This window comes from Microcaecilia unicolor, chromosome 9 (assembly GCF_901765095.1).
Source record: "Microcaecilia unicolor chromosome 9, aMicUni1.1, whole genome shotgun sequence".
Lineage (NCBI taxonomy): Eukaryota > Metazoa > Chordata > Amphibia > Gymnophiona > Siphonopidae > Microcaecilia > Microcaecilia unicolor.
In genome coordinates this window covers 157,988,164-158,008,766 of record NC_044039.1, presented here as the reverse complement: position 1 = coordinate 158,008,766, position 20,603 = coordinate 157,988,164, and the positions used below count along the sequence as shown (strand labels likewise).

Genomic DNA, 20,603 nt, shown 5'->3' with positions numbered 1-20,603 from the left:
AAATTTAAAAGATTTAACTTACTTTGATTTCTTCCATATCCCTGATACTTTCAAAGCGAACTTGTGGCAATTTTACATTTTTTATTCCATCACTGTCTTGTATTCTGTACAATCTGTCCCATACTTCAAACTCTTCAGATGTCAGGGCCCAGTGCTCCTTTAAATCACTGTTTGCTGCAATGAGGAATAAAACCACAAAGGTTGTACTGTTTTCACTAATTATGAAGCAGTAACTATAAAAGGGAAAAACTTTCCTTGAAAAAGTAAACAAAAAGGAACCTAAATTGTTTCACTTCAAAAATTATCTGAATCGGAAGAGATGTCACCTGTGGAAACCATCAGTAACATCCCTTCACCAGAATTGAATCTTAAGGGCACATTTACTAAACTGCAATAAAGTTTTCATTTACTGTGCAGAACGTGCAAAGCCTGTGCACTAACTATTGGGGGGATATTTCTAGCATGTTCCCATACATATCACATAGAAAAATACTTTATAGTTTGGTAAGTGCATCCACATTAAATGCAACAGTGCACTAACTGCAGTGGACAGCCTGTGCCCATTCCCTGCCAATGTCTCATTTCTCATCCCATAATACAGAATGCAATTAGCATATGAATTAGTGCATGCTTTCTTGCCAGCGTGGTAATGGTTACAATGCTCATGCACTAACACTTACCTTACTAATCTGTAAGCTATCTGATTAGTGCACTGTAGTAAAGGGAAGGGAAAGGGAAATGGGACTACCACCTTTCTGAGGCTTTTGCAACTACATTCAAAGCGGTTTACATATATTCAGGTACTTATTTTGAACCAGGGGCAATGGAGGGTTAAGTGACTTGCCCAGAGTCACAAGGAGCTGCAGTGGGAATTGAACTCAGTTCCCCAGGATCAAAGTCCACTGCACTAACCACTAGGCTACTCCTCCACTAACAAACCTCTTTGTACTCTAAACTCCAGAGCAACAAGTTTGTGATGTTTGCAAGATGGAACTGTAGATTTGATGGAATATCTACACGCTAAGCCTGGTTCCCCTGTGCATAACACAAAGGATGGTGGAGAAAGGCCCTGCAAAAACATCCAGTAATCAAAGTGAAATAAAGGGCTGGCTCCAGAATATTAAAAAGGATACTGCAATTGTCACGGCTGATTTGACTAACCTTGTGCTTGAAATTCACTCTGACATTACTTTGCAAACTGCTCTGATACTGAAAGGTGGTACACTAAGTCCAAATAAACTTACACAGGGTGGTGCCTTGCGGGGGTAAAGACAAGAATCAATGATCATCAGAAAAGGATGAGCAATCTAGAAAAAGCTAACCTCAAACTCTTGAGATAAAATTGAAGATCTGGAGAATAAGTCAAGGCAAAACCATCTCCCCAGAATATATGGATTGCACAGTTGTGGTTGTGAAAATTGGGAAGGCTTTTTTGGGGATTTGGGTGAGAGTACAAATATGGTATTAAAACTGAATAGGCTCACAGATTCATATAGACTTCAAATAACAGCCTCTGAAGAGACATAATTGTATTATTCATAACTATGCAGTCAAAAGATGTAATTCTTACTTAGATAAGATCTTTGATGTCCATACAGTGAGAAGATAAAAAAATTGATTTATTTTTTGGCAGATAGTTTGCCAACCACTTTAGTGCAGGAGAGACTTTGAAGTTGTCACAACATTGAGTTGAGAATATTCACTACTGGTGGGTATATCAATTTCACTTGCATTCATAGAGAGTCACCAACAAAGAACAGACTGTCTGAAGCCGTTTGATTATTGAAAGTAGTAGAGGATTATATGAAACAAATATTTTGGAAGTGTTACACCAGCATGATAGCCCAAGAAGGCAGAGGGTCATGAAAAGAGAAAACATGTTATTGCAACTCTGAACACTCAGTTATTTCATCAGGAGCATTCCCGTGAGAAAGGGGAAGAATGGATGCCTATACTTTTGCGTTAGAAGTCTTTGGTCATGAAAATTGATTCTCTGAACTTATTATGCAGAGGTAGATATTTACTTTCAGATGACAATGGGAAGTAAAGATACAAGTGTAGATACTGGTGTGTGTTTGATTGTGTCCACCTCTAGGTAGTTGTCTACACTACTCCTAGGAAAGGGGTTGTTACGGAGATTTGTATACAGACATGGTGATAGTCGTCAACAGGAACTGAGAAAAGAGTAGATTATTTTTATTCATTTAAAAATTTATAATATTCACTATCTAGAATTCTAGGCAGGGTACAAAAATACATATAAAACACACTGCAACACATAGTGCATTAATTAAACAGCAAACAGTATCAAAAAATTAAACTGTCTTCTTAAAAGCTTCAGGGTCATCTGTTCATGCCATCCCTACAGAATGGCTCGCTGAAATAAATATGTTTTTTAATTTTTTTTTAAGACTCAAGGTTCTTGTTATATCTTAAAGATTGTGGCAAAGAGTTCCATAACTTAGGGCTTGCACTATAATTGCAGGATCTATATTCCCCCAATTTCACCGAACAGAAAGAAGGAACATCAAGAAGATTCTTTGCTGCACATTTTAAAAGCCTGTTGATAGATGCTTAAGCTTGCTACTAATAGCACTGTCATTGATAATCTTAAATATCAACAGTATTTTATAGCATATCCTCCACTCAATATCAGTGAAGTCTGATCAAAGCAGGAGTAATAAGGTCAAATTGGGACAGGCCCCAAGTATACACTCTCGGACTAACAGAGACCCCAAGGACCTCAACTCCAGTCCAGCAAGCAGGAAGGAAATGAATAACATTATTTCCTTTTTTTTTTGTTTTTAAACAAGCAACCTGCATAGTCCTCTTGCCTAGGTCCAAGCACTATGGGAAAAAAAACCCCCCCCCCCCCCCCCCAAAAAAAAAAAACAGACCCAATTAAAAAAAAAAAAGAAGGACTGATAAAGGGATTGCACAGACTTATCACTGCTACCATCTGCTGAGATTGAGAACAGACTGGTTTTCAAGGGACTGCACAGCCCACATATACAGTGTCTTGAACTTCAGTGTGTTCTCAGTCTCCATCTGCTGGTAGGAGTGCATAACCCTTCTGTGCCGGTCTAGAGGGATGCTGAGGAACTAGCATTAGAATTATTCCTAAGGAAAGACCTCACTGCTTGCCGATCCTATAGGCCTACCTCTTTGCTAAATCAAATTACTAGCTCTGGTGGGCTTAGTCTGGTATTTAAAAATTGGGCCAAAGTCTTCGAGTGTAGGGGCAATTAATTTGTCAGTGATCTCTTATTTATTTATTTTATTTGTTACATTTGTATCCCACATTTTCCCACCTATTTGCAGGCTCAATGTGGCTTACATAGTACCGTAAGGTTTTTGCCAAGACCGGTAGAGAAACAAATACAAGGTGATATTGTGGTCGAATAAGGTCCGTTTATTTCTGGCACAATGGGGTAAAAGAGAGGGAAGGTTAAATAGTGTCCAATACGATCGTTGGGTTTGCTGTGTTGCAGAGTGTTGGCATCTATGTTGGATCAATAGGGTATGCCCTTTTGAACAGGTAGGTTTTTAATGATTTCCTGAAGTTTAGATGGTCGTAGATTGTTTTCACTCCTTTTGGCAGTGTGTTCCATAGTTTTGTACTTCTATATGAGAAGCTGGATGCATAGGTTGCTTTGTATTAGTCCTTTGCAGGATGGGTAGTGGAGGTTTAGGTATGTTCGCAATGATCCGGACCTATTCCTGTCTGGTAGATCTATGAGGTCTATCATGTATCCTGGGACTACACCGTAGATAATTTTGTGGATCAGGGTGCAAATTTTGAAGGTAATGCATTCTTTAATTGGGAGCCAATGCAGTTTTTCTCGGAGGGGTTTGGCACTTTCGAATCGTGTTTTACCGAATATCAGCCTGGCTGCTGTGTTCTGGGCTGTCTGAGGTTTCTTTATGAGTCGTTCTTTGCATCCCGCATAGATTCCGTTGCAGTAGTCTGCATGGCTTAGTATCATTGATTGTATTAGTTTACAAAATTTTTCCCTCGGGAAGAAAGGTTTCAGGCGTTTAAGTTTCCACATTGAATGGAACATTTTCTTTGTTGTGGAGTTTACTTGGTTTTCAAGAGTAAGGTTATGGTCGATTATGACGCCGGGTATTTTTAGGTTGTCTGAGATAGGGAGGGTGTGATCTGGGGTGTTTATGGTTGTGGGGTTGTACTTATTCTGTTGAGATGATAGGACGAGGGAGTGTGTTTTTTCAGTGTTCAATTTCAGTTGGAATGAATTTGCCCATGAGTCCATGGTGTTCAAGCCGAGCTTGATTTAGTTGGTTATTTCTGTCAAATCGTGTTTGAAGGGGACATAGGCTGTAATGTCGTCTGCATAAATGAACGGGCTGAGGCCTTGGTTGGATAAGGCTTTGGCCAGTGGGATCATCATTACGTTGAAGAGTATTGGTGATAGTGGTGATCCTTGAGATACTGCGCAGTCTGCTTTCCATGGTGGCGATATGTTTGAATTTGATTTTACTTGGTATGTTCTGGTGGTTAGGAAACCCTTGATCCAGTTAAGTGTGTTTCCACCAATCCCGAAGTGGTCTAGGAGTCTTAGTAGTATATTGTGGTTTACCATATCGAAATCTTTCAATTTTTTCTATGCTTGTTCGAGTTTCCTGGATTGTGTTTTGAGATTGTGTAATTCTTTATTGAACCAAGGTATTGTGTTTAGTCTTCTTGAAATTCTTGATTTTAAGGGTGCTATGTCATCTAGTACGCTTCTGCATCTTTCGTTCCTTTTAGAGAGGTAATGCATGGAATCCGTTGGTGCTGACCAATCGTTGTCATATATCTGTTGCCAGAACGCTTTTCGGTCTATTTGGCCTCTTGTGCTGTAAGTTGTGGGTTCTTGTGTAAGGTATGATCCCTTCTTCTGCCAGTTTAGTGATTTAATTTGTAGTGATCGGTCCAAGGTGTTTCTGTCCATTTGATATCTGATATTAGTAGGTTGTGGTCTGTGGACAGTTTGTATGAGAAGAGGTCTAGTGTGTGCCCTTTGGTGTGGGTAGCTTGCGTGTGTGGCCGTGTAAGATCCCATGAATGAAGGAATTCCGTACATTCTCGTGCACTGGAAGAATTTGTATCTTCTAGGTGAAGATTTATGTCACCTAGTATAAGTGTGTTGGAATTAGTTACGCAAGTGTTTGAGATAAGTCCATGAACTTAGACTGCTTTCATTCCAGTTACCGGGTGGTCTGTAAAATAGGACACAGTTCAGTTGATCAAGCAGGGATTTGTTGTGGATTCTAATTGAAGCAATTTCAAGTTGGGCTGTTATGGACTCAGCAGTGGTTTCCTGGTGAAATTGGAATGGTAGATTAGTGCTATGCCTCCACCTCTCTTTTCCTTTCTGGTCCAATGAGTGATTTTGTAACCTGGAAGGCATAGGTCAAGGATTATGGGAACCTTTTGATTGTGGATCCAGGTTTCGTTGATGAAAGTTAGGTCGAGGTTTTCTGACTTGATCCAGTCTGTTATAATTGTTGTTTTGTTAACTACTGATCTAGCGTTAATGTAGCCCACTTGAATATTTTGGTATGGGGCTTCTATGCTTGATGTGTGGATTTTTGTTAGTTGTCGTTCATTAGTTAATGTGTGTTTGTTGTGACCTTTTTTACCGTTTTGTTGAAGTTGTCCTTTAAAGCCTCCCGGGATGAATATGGTCTGAATTCTACTGACCTCTTTCGCTTCCAACAACTCAAGGATTTTGTGTGTCATAAAGTACTGCCCCATTGTGAGCAAAAGGATTATGCCCTGACAAAGGTATTTTGAATGGGGGCAGGAATGTGGTTTATCTCTCAATTATACAAGGCCCTCCTGCTTGGTTATCCACTTATATGGAAATATGAGAGACAACTGGGGGGACTTTTTGGCTTTTCTTTGCAGCTATCATAGTGGGACGTGGAGTATAAGAATCTCCTTAAGTTCTGTATAAATATCAATCTCATTGAACATGGTTATATGATACTATTCCAATGGTATTACACTCTTGCCCACCATCAGGCGATATACAGGTCTGGATCAGGCCACTGCTAGAGAGGGTGTGGTCACAGCAGCACCTTTATTCATATTTCGTCGAACTGTCCTAAAGCAAGACTTTTCTGGCTTACAGTGGTACAACTTAGCAAGGATATTTTGCATCTCTTGCTCTCCTTGGATGTTTATCTTTTTGCTGAATGGTCCTCATCTGAAGCTGGAGGAGGAAGCACAGAAATGGCATCGTTTATAGCTACAGCGGCCTGGATCTGCACAGCTTCTCACCTGAAACAGCAGGACTTGCTTACTATAGTTATATTGCTCTATAAACTTGATCATATTTATCTGATGTCTAAACTGACTGCATTACATAAGGACTCCATGGGCTCCTCTCTGCAAGTGTGGCATCCTTACTGGATTTAGAGAAGCCTATCAGCTTAGGTTTTGTTTACCTGTGGGCTTGGGAGGCCCCTTATGAAAGGAAAAGGACTTGTTTCTATTAGTTTTGTGCTACAGTTCTACTCTATTCTGTGATGGTTTGGTATTAGAGAGGGGGGGAGGGGGGAATACTTACTGGGAACACTTGATATAGTGGATTATCATAGATTATTGCTCTGTTACTGGGCTGTTGGTTCTCTTTTGTATTCTTGAGATACTTAATTTTTTAATAAAAGGACAAAAAAATAAACTTCACAAGTCTAAGAAAGAAACATTTTATCAGAGACATCTTGGAATAAAACATTTTATCAGAGACATCTTGGAATAAAACCTTTTGCTTCTTTACTTAAATCTTCAGAATCTAATAACTCACTGTGATTATTTGTTTCTATTAGTTCTTGTGGCGTAGTCAGCAAGCAAATCTAGGCAGAATATCTGCCATCGCAGAAATCAAGCTGGGGATTTACTCTGTGTGCAACCCAAAATAGAAGATCTAGCATGAGTATTTATTCTGGAATGAAATTTTAGGTGGTCAGGGAATAGAGGTGGTGGCAAGACAGCATCTTTATAAATGTAAGCAGCAGTGATTCTAAGTAGCTTGTAAAAATGCCCAGAAACTATTAACTGAATGCATTATATAATTTCATTTCTTACATATACTGCCTGCAAATCCAACTGCTACCAAAGTGATGTACATTCAGATACAAAGAATTCAAATACTCAACAGAAACAGACTGCAGGAAATGTAGTACATATAAAGAACAAAAAAAATAAAAACCCCGGCAGAAATCTATTCAATTCTTTGTATTTAGAGTTGAAAAAACATTTTAAAGTTCAACAAGAAGCCACTTTTAAAAGAAACCATAAAGACATCACAATGTAGTTACATACCTGAAAGAAACAAAGGTTACAGATTGCCATGAAGGGCATGACCCAACATTTATACATTCAAATCACATGGTATGCTAACAAAAGCTCAGAAAGGAGATTTGTACACCAGTGTTCCAGAAAAGCACTACATCAATAGACTGATGCTCAAAACTTTAACACTGGCGCTAGAGGCGATTAGCTTTGAACTAGCGCTGGCGTTAATGAGCACAGAATGCTCAGAGGGCTCTAGTGTGGGAGACAATATGCTCACCAAAGATAAGCACAAACAGCATGCAAATGTAGTCAAATGGATGTTAATGAGGTCATCCTATTTCCTCCCAATGTTCAGAGAATAGCATACAAACCAAAGCTGCACTTACAGCTGAAATCCTAATGCCAGCACGGAGCTGGCATTAGGGTGTTTGAAGAGAGAACTTCTCACAATTCTTTCTGTAAAATATGCCTTTAATTTGGAAACAGAAGGAAATCCATACAAGCTCCTAAGCACTGGTAGTGCAAGACGAATGTGTGCTAGTCAGAGCAAACCCAAAAGTGAAAGAATACATGGTTCGGTCTACTAGGAGTCACCATAGATAATAACCATTAAGAAAACTAAACGGTTCAGTCACTAGATTTCAGCAGAATTCATAAGAAAATAAAACAAATAACTGAATCAGTAAGAGCCTACCAGGAAAGGAGATGGGTGTAGAAGCAGCGCATGGAGACTCCTGGTAGGGAAAACATGCAGAGCTTGTCTCATGGAGCATGTGGGCTACATGAATTCTTTAAGTGGGCCACAGGACTAGAAATGTATATGTTTGTGGGATGCATGAATATTTTAGCCTGTAATTGTGTGATTTATAGTCATTAAAATTTGTGAGTCTCTTCTGAAATTATAATTTCATATCCAACAAACAGTGCTGCAATGCTTCAAAATGATATGCACTTAATTAGGTAAAATGTATTTTGCTAAAATTGTGAAGTGGGTCACATCCTGAGGACAGGTGGGCCACTTATGGCCTATGGACTGCAATCTGGATGTCCCTGTAATAGACTCTATGCACATCTGTGTGTTTTGCATATATATATACGACTGTGTGTATCTGTGACCAGGAGAGTCTGAAATGATCAATTCCCTAACTGCTATGTTTCAAGGTATCAAGTTTATGCTGCAGATGTCTGAATCACAACTCCTACTAATAATCAATATTGGAGCTATAGGCAGTCAAATCAATCAACTATCATATAAAAATGTTGAAGAAAGCGATAAGCCGATTGAAATACAGTTGATTGACCCGCGGACCCTGAGGAAGAAGGCGAAACTTGGGCCGAGTCGGGTCGTGGATTGGGTTCAGATGACTGTGTTCCGGTAACTGCTTAGGATTTTTTTCAGCAGTGAGCTAAGTAACCATTAATTTGAGACTTCTTTAAAAATTGGAAAATAGAAGTGGGTTACCTGAATAGGGGTTTTTCAGCCAGTGATGATCGGGCGGTGCTCCCTTACGTTGTTTCACAACACAAGGAGCTCACGCCGGGATTGAGGCTTTTCCCCTATAAATTAAACATATATTTGACGCTATTTCTGTGTAGGAGTTTATATATTTTTATATGATAGTTGATTGAATCACAACTCCCACAGAAACGCACTTCAACACCTTTTTGGGGACTTTTTTTTCTAGAACCCCTGGTACAATCTGGCCTGTTTTTGGATTCTATGGATCTTGACATCCATTCTTCACCATGCCAAATTTTGTCTTGTTCTACTAAGTTTTCAGAGAGTTATTTTGCCACCAACAGACGGGCATTTTATTTGACCCTCTTAAGAATAATTTAACATTCTGTTGATTAGAAAGAATAAAGACATTTCTTTTTTTGTTATTTTTCAAATACTGCATGACATTTTCCTTCTATCATTTATCGTTTATTCATTTACTAGACCGTTTCAAATTGTATTCACAAAACAGAACGGTTTACATAGCAATATAAAAATCATAATAAAAACAAACATAAAAGAACGCCATCAAAATGACAGGAAAGCACAGCAAGCTAAAACAACCATTCTAAAAGGTAACAACACCAACACATACTGGACAACCATTCATAACAAGTACATAGATCGTTATATTATTTTACTGCATATTCATTCTGCCTTTTATCACAGATTATTTTCGAACATATTCTGAAACAGATATGCTTTCAAAAATTTATGAAATTGAATATAGGACTCTTCTAATCTTAAGGTTTTTAGGGAGACAGTTCCAGAGGGAAGGAGCTAAAAAAAAGAAAGCTGAGTTTCTAGTAGATTCCCATCTAGCCTTCTGTGGTGAAGGGATAACTAGTCTATTTGTCTGTAAGTGATCAAAGTGTTCTATACTGTATTTGCCCAGTTATAAGGCAACCTTAAATATAAGGCAAGCCTAATTTCAGTTCTCGTGAGAAAGTAAAAAAATAAAAACAAAAAATAGGCAAATATAATATGCAGGACAACAGCTATGGCAAGATTTGCATAACTGCTTTATGAAACAACTGTCTTTCTGTAGGAGAGATTGGAAAATAACCCAGTTTTATTTCAGGATAGACTATGACTCAGTGCTCTACACCAAGCAACAGGAGGCACACAAACTTAAAGGATTGTCTGGCATCAATTAAAAAGTGAATGTGTGGTACAGAATGGAGGCCCACCAAAGGAATAAGATGCAAATATTGAGGTACTTCTTGAGGAACTACTACAATATAGTAAAAGCAGTGTTACGATGGGGCTTTAATAGTTGCTGCCTGAAAATGTCAAAAGATTATGCCCAAGTGTTTTTCTCCATAATATTTTTTTCAGTATTTATGATTTCAGCCACATTCAATTTACTAAAATTTCATAGCCCGCCATTCAATCCAAGATGGGTTACAATAAAAATTCCAGAAAAATACTAGCACAATCAAACAATACACTGAAATAAAAACGTAATTAATATCATATTTATGGATACCCTACAAGCTAACAGGAAAATGCCTAACTAAATAACCATGTTTTAATAATTCTCTTGAAAAGGAAAGTTATGTTCAAGCCGTACCTCCAAAGCAGGCATTCTCAACCCAGTCCTTGGGACACACCTAGCCAGTTGTGTTTCCAGAATACCCACAATGAATATGCATGAGATAGATATGCATGAAAATCTGTGTCATGAATACTTAATGTAGAAATCTTGAAAATACAATTGTCTGAGTACATCCTAAGGACTGGGTTGAAAATCACGGCTCAAAAAAAAAATCAAAATCCAAAGGATTGGTTTGATGGGGAGAAAAAAAATGCTTTATAAATTTCCAACCAGGGCAGAGCTAAAGTTATAGGCAAATGCAAAGGTTTCAAATATTTAGGAGGAGCCCTTCTCAGACATGTCAATTCAACAGCTTCCAAGGTAGATTCTTGCACATTAAGTCAGCTGTTGGGAGAAAGTGTGAGGGGCCAATATTTGTGGAAGTCTTGTCTATTCTCCTCAGCCCCTATGCATTTGTCCCGGCTAGCAACACTTCTTACCTCGTGTTTCATCCTCTCACAGTTTTCCTCTGCAGTCAGAACTATACAGGACTCCATTTCCTTAGGTCCCACCAAAAGGTTCATCCTGCCCCGTTTCCAACATCTTGATAAGAAGATTCCAGCCAATACAGAATTGTATTATGGTTCACCAAATCACTATGCACTACTCATAAAAAAGTGATTTTCTCGACATGTACATTCTCTAATATATCTAGATAAACAACTAACCTGGAAACTGGTTCATATGTCCTCCTATCACTCTGCATGCCCCTGAGTTAACTACTTAAGTTCCTATTCTGAGGCTATCAGCACTACAGAGAAAGAATACTCTTAAGTGAGTTAAGAAGACCTCTACACCATACATAACATCTATTCACTTAAGTATTAACAGATGTGACAACTTTGTATACATAGTAAAGTGTTAAAAATATCAATAAACTCATAGAATAAGTACATTCTTACCAGTTCCATTATGAAACAGAGATGATTTAAGACACATTGTACTTGAACTCCTGTCTTTAGGATTTCGCCTGGAACTGTCTTTGGGCTCAAATATCTTTTGAGTGATATACATTTTGTGCACTTTTGGGCTCAAGCCATCAGGCACCATACGAGGACTTTGAGGATGAAGATGAATTTTATTATTGCCTAAAATTGCTTTGTAAACGCTTCTTTTGTTGCTTTGACTTTGATTGTAAATCTGTAAAAGAGAAAATTATAATTAAAAAAGCATGAAGTAACAACATTATCAACCTATGAGTAAACTGCCCATTCCTCATTCCAAATTTTATACATATATATAAACAACATATATATAAACTATATATATATATATATATATATATATATATATATATATATATATATAAACAACTAATATATATTATATATATATAAATATATATATATAAACAACTAATATATATATTATATATATATATATATATAATAGTTGTTTTTATCAAAGGAAATCCCAATGTTACTAACAGATAGCTGCAACCAAATTAGCTGGGGTTTTTTTGGTCAGTTAGGTCAGAGTACTTAGCAAGTTTGAACCATATGCTTGAACGCCTGAACTCCTGTGCTGGTTTGTAAAACTTGAGATTATGAAATCCACACAGGTGTTCAAGCACAATGTGGCCCAGACTCATTGAAAACCACATAGTACCTGACTGAAGGAAACGGCTGTTCTGGTAGTGGCCAATGGAGAAAGCAGCAGCGAAAGTCAAAAAGTGAGGGGTAAATTAGCTAAAATCTGGGAATGCTGCTGGCTATTTGGGGGAAAGGGTGGGTGATTGAGGCTGGCTTGGCTGGGAGGACAGAGAGACTGCTGAGGGCAGAATGGACTGAGAAGCAGATTGGATTGAAAAAGAGAAAGACGCAACCGTGGAGGACTGAGGGTGAGGGGGAGAGAGACTACTGAGAATATTATTATTATTACATTTGTACCCCGCGCTTTCCACTCAAAGCAGGTTCTATGCGGCTTACATAGTAATAGGGATTACAGGATACTGATGAGAAAATAAAAGTTAAATATAGCAGAATAACAAAAATGATAGGTAGGTAAAGAGGGAGAGGGGTGATAGGTAAAGAGGGAGAAGGGTGAAGTAGTAGGAAAGGTGTGAGCAAGGGTAGAAGAGGCAGGAGAGGGATGGGCACAGGATAAGCAAATGGAATTTTGGTTGGAATATGGGGGAGAGACCCATTTTAAACTGAAATTAAGGGTCTGATTTACTAAGCTACCTTCCCTGCCCCTAAGAAAAAGACAGGCTGATTAAAATATGGGAGGTGGCAGAGAATGTGGGTCTGTAACTTATTATCCACAAAGAAAACCTATGTGGGTACGTAATTTTGCCTTCTCATGGACAAAAAGAATGAACGGCCCAATATATGGGTTTTCTCAAGCTAAAGGTTCTCTTTATGTCCCCTTGAATTTCAATCCTAATGTCAATCTACCATTTTGGCAATTACAGAGTTTAATTGCACAACATTTTAAATAGAACCGACTATCCAAAACTATCTTGAAGTGAGTCAGTCTCTAGGTACTAATGGGATGCAAATGTGTGTAGTGATCTCTGTGCTGTCACTTTATACATTTCTTGAAGAGAAATAGACTTTGGAGGCAGCCATTTTTCTGACCTGACAATCATGCACATGCTCCTGTCAAGAAAAGTCTGCTTTCTGATACAGGGAATATTTCACAGACCCAGTTAGCTATCACAAGTTTAAATACAAAACTTCCTAACATATTTGAGTCAAAGAAGACAAAACTATGTGGATCTTCTGATTCCTTTGTCCTATTCAAATGGGAAAAAAACATGTTTTACAACCTATTCTATATACCACCTCTACCAGCAGCATATGCGGAGTGGAAGGGGGGGGGGGGGGGGAATACAATTTTTCTTGATTTAAATTAAAATTCAAGGATTACCTTCACCAAAAATGCAAGACTATAATCATGTTGAGGAAGAACCTTGCCCACACGGAATTCACAATGGAACAATATTATAAGAAGGTGCTGAAAATCTGCATTAAAACTTTAGTGCAGACTTTTTTTTTTTAATTTTACATTATATTTTGTCTTTGAATGCAACAAGTCATGAGATGCATAGCACACTGAAGGAAATAAATATCTGTATTAAATATAAAATATCTTGTAAAACTAAAGTAAAAACTTTACTTCTATACTAAAACAGAAATACAGTTTACCATTATGTTAAAAACAAAGTAAAAATGTAGGCTTTGCATTAAAAACTGCACTAAAATATCCTTGCTTTTTATTTTTTTTAATTTATATTTAAATTCACACCTTTTTTGCAGTAGCTGAAGGTCATTTAAATTCTGGTACAGTAGGTATTACCTATCTCCCGAGAACTTTTCTTGAGTTTTGTATACGAGGCAATGGAGGTTGAAGTGACCTGTCCAGGGTCACAATCAGCATCATTAGGATTTGATCTCTGGCTTCCCTTGTTCTCAAACTATTCTAGGTTACATTACACAAAGTCCTGAGTGAAGACCCTATGTGAAGCCTTAATCCTCCATTTGTTCATATAGGAAGCTAAAATTGGAGATAAAGGGTGCTGGTGAAGATAAAGAAAACAAGAATATTCATGCTGTTCCTAGGTGGCCACCTGTATCACTGAGTATCTGCCCCAGCAGCTAAACACAATGGCAAACTGGTTGAAAGTGCTGTTAAGGAGTGCAGTGCAGACTCATGTCTTCTTCAATACTATGCAACTTTAAAGAGATGTTTTAAGGGAAAAGAAGCAAGGTACATTGTCTCCTTTGAGAGAAGAAACTGGCTTTGCTCAAGGTGGCCTCTTCAATAGATGATGGGTGAGTATACGTCCTTACTCTTTTGTCATCCTTTGCAGGTTACAGCACTCCTTTTCACTGGTTAGCATTTTTTTAGAACACTCAACATCTGTTTCACTGCTCCTGGATTAGACTTCATATCAGCATACCACTTCTGCTGGCTATTCTCAGAAGCCATGTTTCTAAATAAGCTAGTTTAATGCTTACTATGATAGCAATGAACCTCAATCTTAAGTCAGGTCATGTGAGGCATGATCTCAGCCTCTCAGATTTGATGCTATTATTCAACATAGTACTTGAACTGTGTCAAAAAAAGTTTCAATTTGGAGTTCATAAGATGATAATATATTTAGACAATTTATTAAAGCATGCTTTGAAGTTGCTTTGAATCAAGCCTGAGGCACCCACTAAAATGGGAAATATTTCTTATCTTGTTGCCATATTTTTTGGTTTCTGACTGTACAGCATGGTACTTAGGTTCTTCTCTCTCCACTCAATGCACAGAATAATCATTTGGCACCAACACTAATACCAATGCCACGTCTGGTTCTTCTCCACTATTGCTATGTCCAGTTTTATTGCATTAAGTATCTTATCAAAATAGGAACATCCCAGCTAATCACAACTTCTTCATCCTCTATAATTCTCTCAGGGTTGTGATCCCAGTGCTTTTCCAGTACAGCAATGTAGTAAAGTTTACAAAATGACAGATGAATGCTTCACTCTTATCTTTTAATATGTTAGCACCACTTAAAGCTCCAATAAGCTAGTGAACTATACAAGCTCCATAACCGGACTTATTAGGTGAATTAATTTATTTTTCAAATGTTTATATCGCTTAAACCTAAGTGATTTACAAAACACATACACATCTGTATTAATATCAAATACAACAAAACATTAAAACATACAAAAATAAGAAAGACTGTCTGCTGATAGCATAACCTGCTAATACACTCCAATTACAGCTTTCCTAATACCAAATCACATAAATGCCTTAACAGGTATGTCTTCAAATAACGTTTAAAATCTAAAATCTGTGTACATAAATGTAGCTGCCCCTTTAAAGAATTCCACATGGAAATTCCAGCAATCGAAAAGGCTGAAAGCCTTGCATCATTGTATCTCCCGCCAACAGATGGATCAAGTCAAATGCACATCTCTGTCTCAGATCTGAAAGACTTACCAGGATGGTAAATAAAGAAAATCTTTCAAATATTGTGGAGCTGATAAATAAAGTGCTTGATAAACAAAACAAAGTATATGAAAATTGACTGGCAACCAGTGCAGCTGTTTCAAAAGGGATGTAATATGTGTCACTCTAGACACATCAGTAACCAGTCTTGCTGCTGCATTCTGTACCAATTGCAGCTCTCTAATCCTGGAATTACCCAGGCCTAAGTATAGAGTGTTGCAATAATCAAGCCGTGACAAAACCATGCTCCATATAACTCCACAAAAATCACATACCGGTAACATAGGTTTCAATCTATACAGTAGTCGAAGTGGAGCAAAACAAGATGGAACAACATTCATCACTTGTTGTTTCATTGTCAACCCTGAATCTAAACACAAACCCAGCACTTTCACCACCCTTTGAACAGGTAAGCAGACCCCATTCAATGTCAAAGACAAGGGCAAAGAACATAGTAACATACTAAATGACGGCAGATAAAAACCTGAATGGTCCATCCAATCTGCCCAACAAGATAAACTCATTTTACATGGTATGTGATACTTTATATGTATACCTGAGTTTGATTCTTGCCTTTCTCAGGGCACACAGACCGTAAACGTCTGCCCAGCACTGTTCTTGTACTAAAAGTTCTGAAGCTAACATCGAAGCCCCTTAAAATTGACACTCCAGCCCATCAATATCTAATCAGTTATGATCAGGGCATAGACCATAGAAGTCTGCCCAGCACTGGTTTTGCTTCCCTATTACCAGCGTCCGCACACAAAGGAATCCTGTTTAGAAGGAATGGATCTACGGAATCTTAGATCCATTCCTTCTAAACAGGATTCCTTTGTGTTTGTCCCACGCATGTTTGAATTCCATTACCGTTTTCATCTCCACTATTTCCCGTGGGAGGGCATTCCACGTATATACCACCCTTTCTGTGAAAAAATACTTCCTGACATTACTCCTGAGTCTGCCCCCCTTCAACCTCAATTTATGTCCTCTAGTTCTACCACCTTCCCATCTCCGGAAAATGTTTGTTTGCGGATTAATACCTTTCAGATATTTGAACGTCTGTATCATGTCACCCATTTCTCCTTTTCTCCAAGGTATACGTGTTTTGCTTGGCAAGTTTCTCCTTGTACAGTTTGCAACTCAAATCCCATTTTTGTAGCTATTCTTTGCACCGTTTCCAGTCTTCTTAAATCTTTAGCAAGATACGGCCTCCAAAACTGAACACAATACTCCAAGTGGGGCCTCACCAACAACTTGTATTGGGGCATCAACACCTCCATTCTTCTACTAGTTATACCCCTTTCTATGCAGCCTAGCATCCTTCTGGCCATGGCCATCACCTTGTCACATTGTTTCTTCACCTTCAGATCCTCAGACACCAACACCCCAAGGTCTCTTTCCCGAGTTGAGCTTACTAATCTCTCCACTCCTATCCGGTATCTCTCTTTTGGGTTTCTGCACCCCAAGTGCATCACTCTGCACTTCTGGGCATTAAATTTTAACTACCAGACCCTCAACCATTCTTCTAACTTTTGGAGATCCTTTCTCATCGTTTCTACTCCTTCCAGGGTATCCACTCTATTGGCTATCTTCGTGTCATCCGCAAAAAGGCAAACCTTTCCTTCCAACCCTTCAGCAATATCTCTCACAAATATATTAAACATAATAGGCCCCAGCACCGACCCCTGAGGAACTCCACTGCTCACCTTCCTTTCCTCTGAGCAGATTCCGTTTACCACCACCCTCTGCCACCTGTCGGTCAACCAGTTTCCTATACAGTTCACCACATTTGGTCCTAAGTTCAGCCTTTTCAGCTTATTCACGAGTCTTCTGTAGGGGCCGAATCAAAGGCTTTGATAAATCCAAGTAGATTACATCTAGCACACGTCCTTCATCCAGTTCTTTGGTCACCCAGTCAAAGAAGTCAATAAGATTCGTTAGGTAGGAGATCACGTGACGCCATGCTGGAGAGTAGTCGCATGTGAAGGACTAGAAAGGCAAATTTAGAAGCAAGCCGGCGGAGACCAAGATGGCGGCCTCACCGAGTCATGCAGGCCCTTCGGTCTCCTCCACATGGGTAGCGGAGATAACATCAGAAATGATGGCAGTGTTGGAGGAGTTGTTGGAAAGGCATCTGACACCCATTGACACTAAATTAGAGCAATTGCAGACACAAATGGAAGATCTGACCCGGGAGTGCATGGCCTTCCAGTCTAGAAAGAGCGAGGTTGAGGACAGGGTGACGGAGGTTGAGGAAGCGCAAAAAGACTTTAAAAAGCAACTAGAGACACTGGAGCTAAAAGTGGAGGACTTGGAGAATTGTTCCAGGAGGAACAATCTCCGATTGGTTGGACTCCCTGAGAACCTGGGGGGCAAAGATTTGGCTACTACTCTTGAGCGTTGGTTCGCTGAAGTAATCGATTTCCCTGCTGGAATGGGTCCATTGTGGGTGGAACGTGCCCACCGGGTAGGACCACACCACACTAATCCCGCTAAGCAGAGAGTGGTTATCCTGAGGGTGTTAAATTTCGCCCATAAACAATTTATCTTGCAGACCTCGCGTTTGGATAAAACTTTGTCATTCGAAAATAAGTGGATACTGTGTTTTCAAGACTACTCGGCGGGGGTAGTAGGGAAGCGACGTGCTTTTTCGCCACTCTGCTCGAAGTTCTTTTCCTTGAAAATCCGCTTTGCCTTGATATACCCAGCCATGCTGAGGATCACACATAGGGGGCAGCCCGCTCATTTGAGTCGGTGGCGGAGGTGGTGTATGTGACCCAACTGGAGGAAGAAATTGCTGCAGAGTCTGGAAGAGCAACACCGCCCTAACTTGAGAGTGGGAAATTCCCTCTTTGGAGCTCCTTGAAGGGAGAGGATACATGTAAGGGCCTGAATGGATCCTGCAGCTGCCTTAGGGATCTGCCAGGATGTTGTACAGGCAAAATAGGGGGATAAACTGACCGGCAGTGAGACTTTGATATTATTTAACCTTGTACTCCCTGCAGAAGAACAGTGCTGTGTTGCTATGAAGATTTTACAGTAGTCTTTGGACTGAAGATCAGGGAGACGGACGGCTTGCTAAGAGATATAGGAATTAATGCCGGGTTTTGTCTTGCTTGGGAGAGGGTAAGGGTGCAAGCCCAGGGAGCCAAGCAAAGATTTTTTTTTTTACCGAGAGGCTGGTTAAGGCAACAGATCGGGTATATGTAGTAATTGAAGCTGGGGGAGGGGACGGGGAGGCGTTAAGACGTGATAGTTCCCCTTCAGGGAACGTTTTTCTTTGGGGGGGCAAAGGGATGGGGGAAGTTGGTGGGTTCTTAGATTTGTTGTGGGGCTGATAATAATCAAAGGTGTGGATCCATGGGGGAGTGCAGAGTGGATGGAGAGACATGGTATGACCTGGGGAAGCGCTGGCTGGGACGCCACCCTGGGTGCTGGTTTTGGAGATTTATGGATGACAATATCGTTCCACTGTTTTCTTTTTTTTTTTGATACATTTGTACCCCGCGCTTTCCCACTCATGGCAGGCTCAATGCGGCTTACATGTGGCAATGGAGGGTTAAGTGACTTGCCCAGAGTCACAAGGAGCTGCCTGTGCCTGAAGTGGGAATTGAACTCAGTTCCTCAGGACCAAAGTCCACCACCCTAACCACTAGGCCACTCCTCCATTCTCTAGGGTAAAGTTGGTAACTTGGAATGTGGTAGGTATTAACTCCCCGATAAAAAGGGCCAAAATATTGCAACACCTACAGAGACATAACATTGATATTGCGCTACTACAGGAGACTCACCTTGGTCAAGCAGAGCATGCCAAGCTTAAAACATGTTGTGTCTGCTGCAGCCCTAGGGAAGAAAGGAGTAGCAGCAGTTCTAATCCGTAGGGGGGTGGCAGCGACGGTTAGGCCCATATCCATAGATCCTGGGGGACGCCATGTATTGGTGGAACTGGAAATTCAGGGTCAAAAAATCCTTCTGTGCAATATATATGCTCCCAATCAGTATGATAAGAAGTTTTACAACACAGTGATTGACCATTTACTTAGTTATTCCCAGGCCCCTGTGGTGGTGGGAGGGGATTTTAATACAGTTTGGGATTCCCAATTAGACAGTTCACATGGGGTGAGGCAGGATATGGGGGCGTCTAATAGAGGCCTGCAGCATCTGGGGCGTTTGTTAGACCTAGTGGACATCTGGCGCGTACTGCATCCTACAGGCAGGGACTATACGCACCTCCCACGTGTGCACTCTACCCAGGCAAGGATTGATTACATCCTTATTTCAAGGGAGTTGTTTGGTAATGTATTCACATTGGAGATTGGGTCTTACACAATTTCGTATCATGCGTGGATGTGTATGGACTGGGCCTTGGGTCAAAAGAAATCCAGATGCAATTTTTGGAAGTTTCCGGTGGAGCTGTATGGAGACTCGGCTTTCAAAGAAAGGATTGTGAAATGTTGGCATGATTAAGTGGCACTGAATAGCATGCATACAGGTGATCCAATTTTGTACTGGGATGCAGCGAAAGCTGTGCTTCGTGGGGAAATTATCAGTTACTCGCATTTTGTTAGAACAGCTCGTAACAGGGATATTCTGAGACTGAGCTCTCAAGTCTGCACGGCCCACAGGCTCTTTGGTCAGACACATAATGAGGTTCATAGACATCACCTGTTGGTGTTGCAGGTGGCTTTAAATGAGCTTCTCCATCAGCGAGCTCTCAAATCTCAAACCTATTATAAATTGTATAAATATGGCAATAAAGCGGGCCACCTGATGGCTCGGTTGGCGTGTCCCAGGGGAGGCAGGGGGAGAGTTCTCCTGTTGAGAGAGGGACAGGGGGTCACAGCACGTACAGATGAGGCTATATGTGAGGTTTTTTATAAATTTTATAGTCAATTGTATGCAGAGCCTCCTGAACAAGGACTTCCAGGGTCCCTCTACTTAAATAACCTAGATCTGCCTTCTATGGAGTGAGCGGAGCTAGAACGGTTAAATGGACCGATACAGGAGGATGAAGTGGCTTTGGTAATAGCGAGGGGCCCTCTGCTTAAGACTCCGGGACCAGATGGGTTCCGAATGGAGTTTTACAAAGTCCTGGGAGAAGAAATTGTCCCATCTTTGACTAGATACCTCAATAGCCTGGTAGACGCAAAAGAGTTACCACCTAATCTGTTTTTTGGCGCAAGTAGTAGTTTTACCAAAACCAGGTAAGGATCTGGCGAGACCAGAGTCATATCGTCCTATCTCGTTATTAA

The 20,603-nt window shown here is 40.0% G+C and overlaps 1 protein-coding gene across 1 annotated transcript in view; it reads right to left on the bottom strand.

The window, feature by feature from the left end:
- Positions 1-20,603, bottom strand: part of FANCM (FA complementation group M) — a 177,985-nt gene that overhangs the window by 70,726 nt on the left and 86,656 nt on the right. Inside the window, exons 11-12 of the mRNA XM_030213832.1 lie at positions 11,304-11,541; positions 23-174 (exon numbers count right to left, since the gene is read on the bottom strand). Of these exons, the coding sequence (XP_030069692.1) occupies positions 23-174; positions 11,304-11,541 (390 nt within the window). The remainder of the gene's footprint in view (positions 1-22; positions 175-11,303; positions 11,542-20,603) is intronic.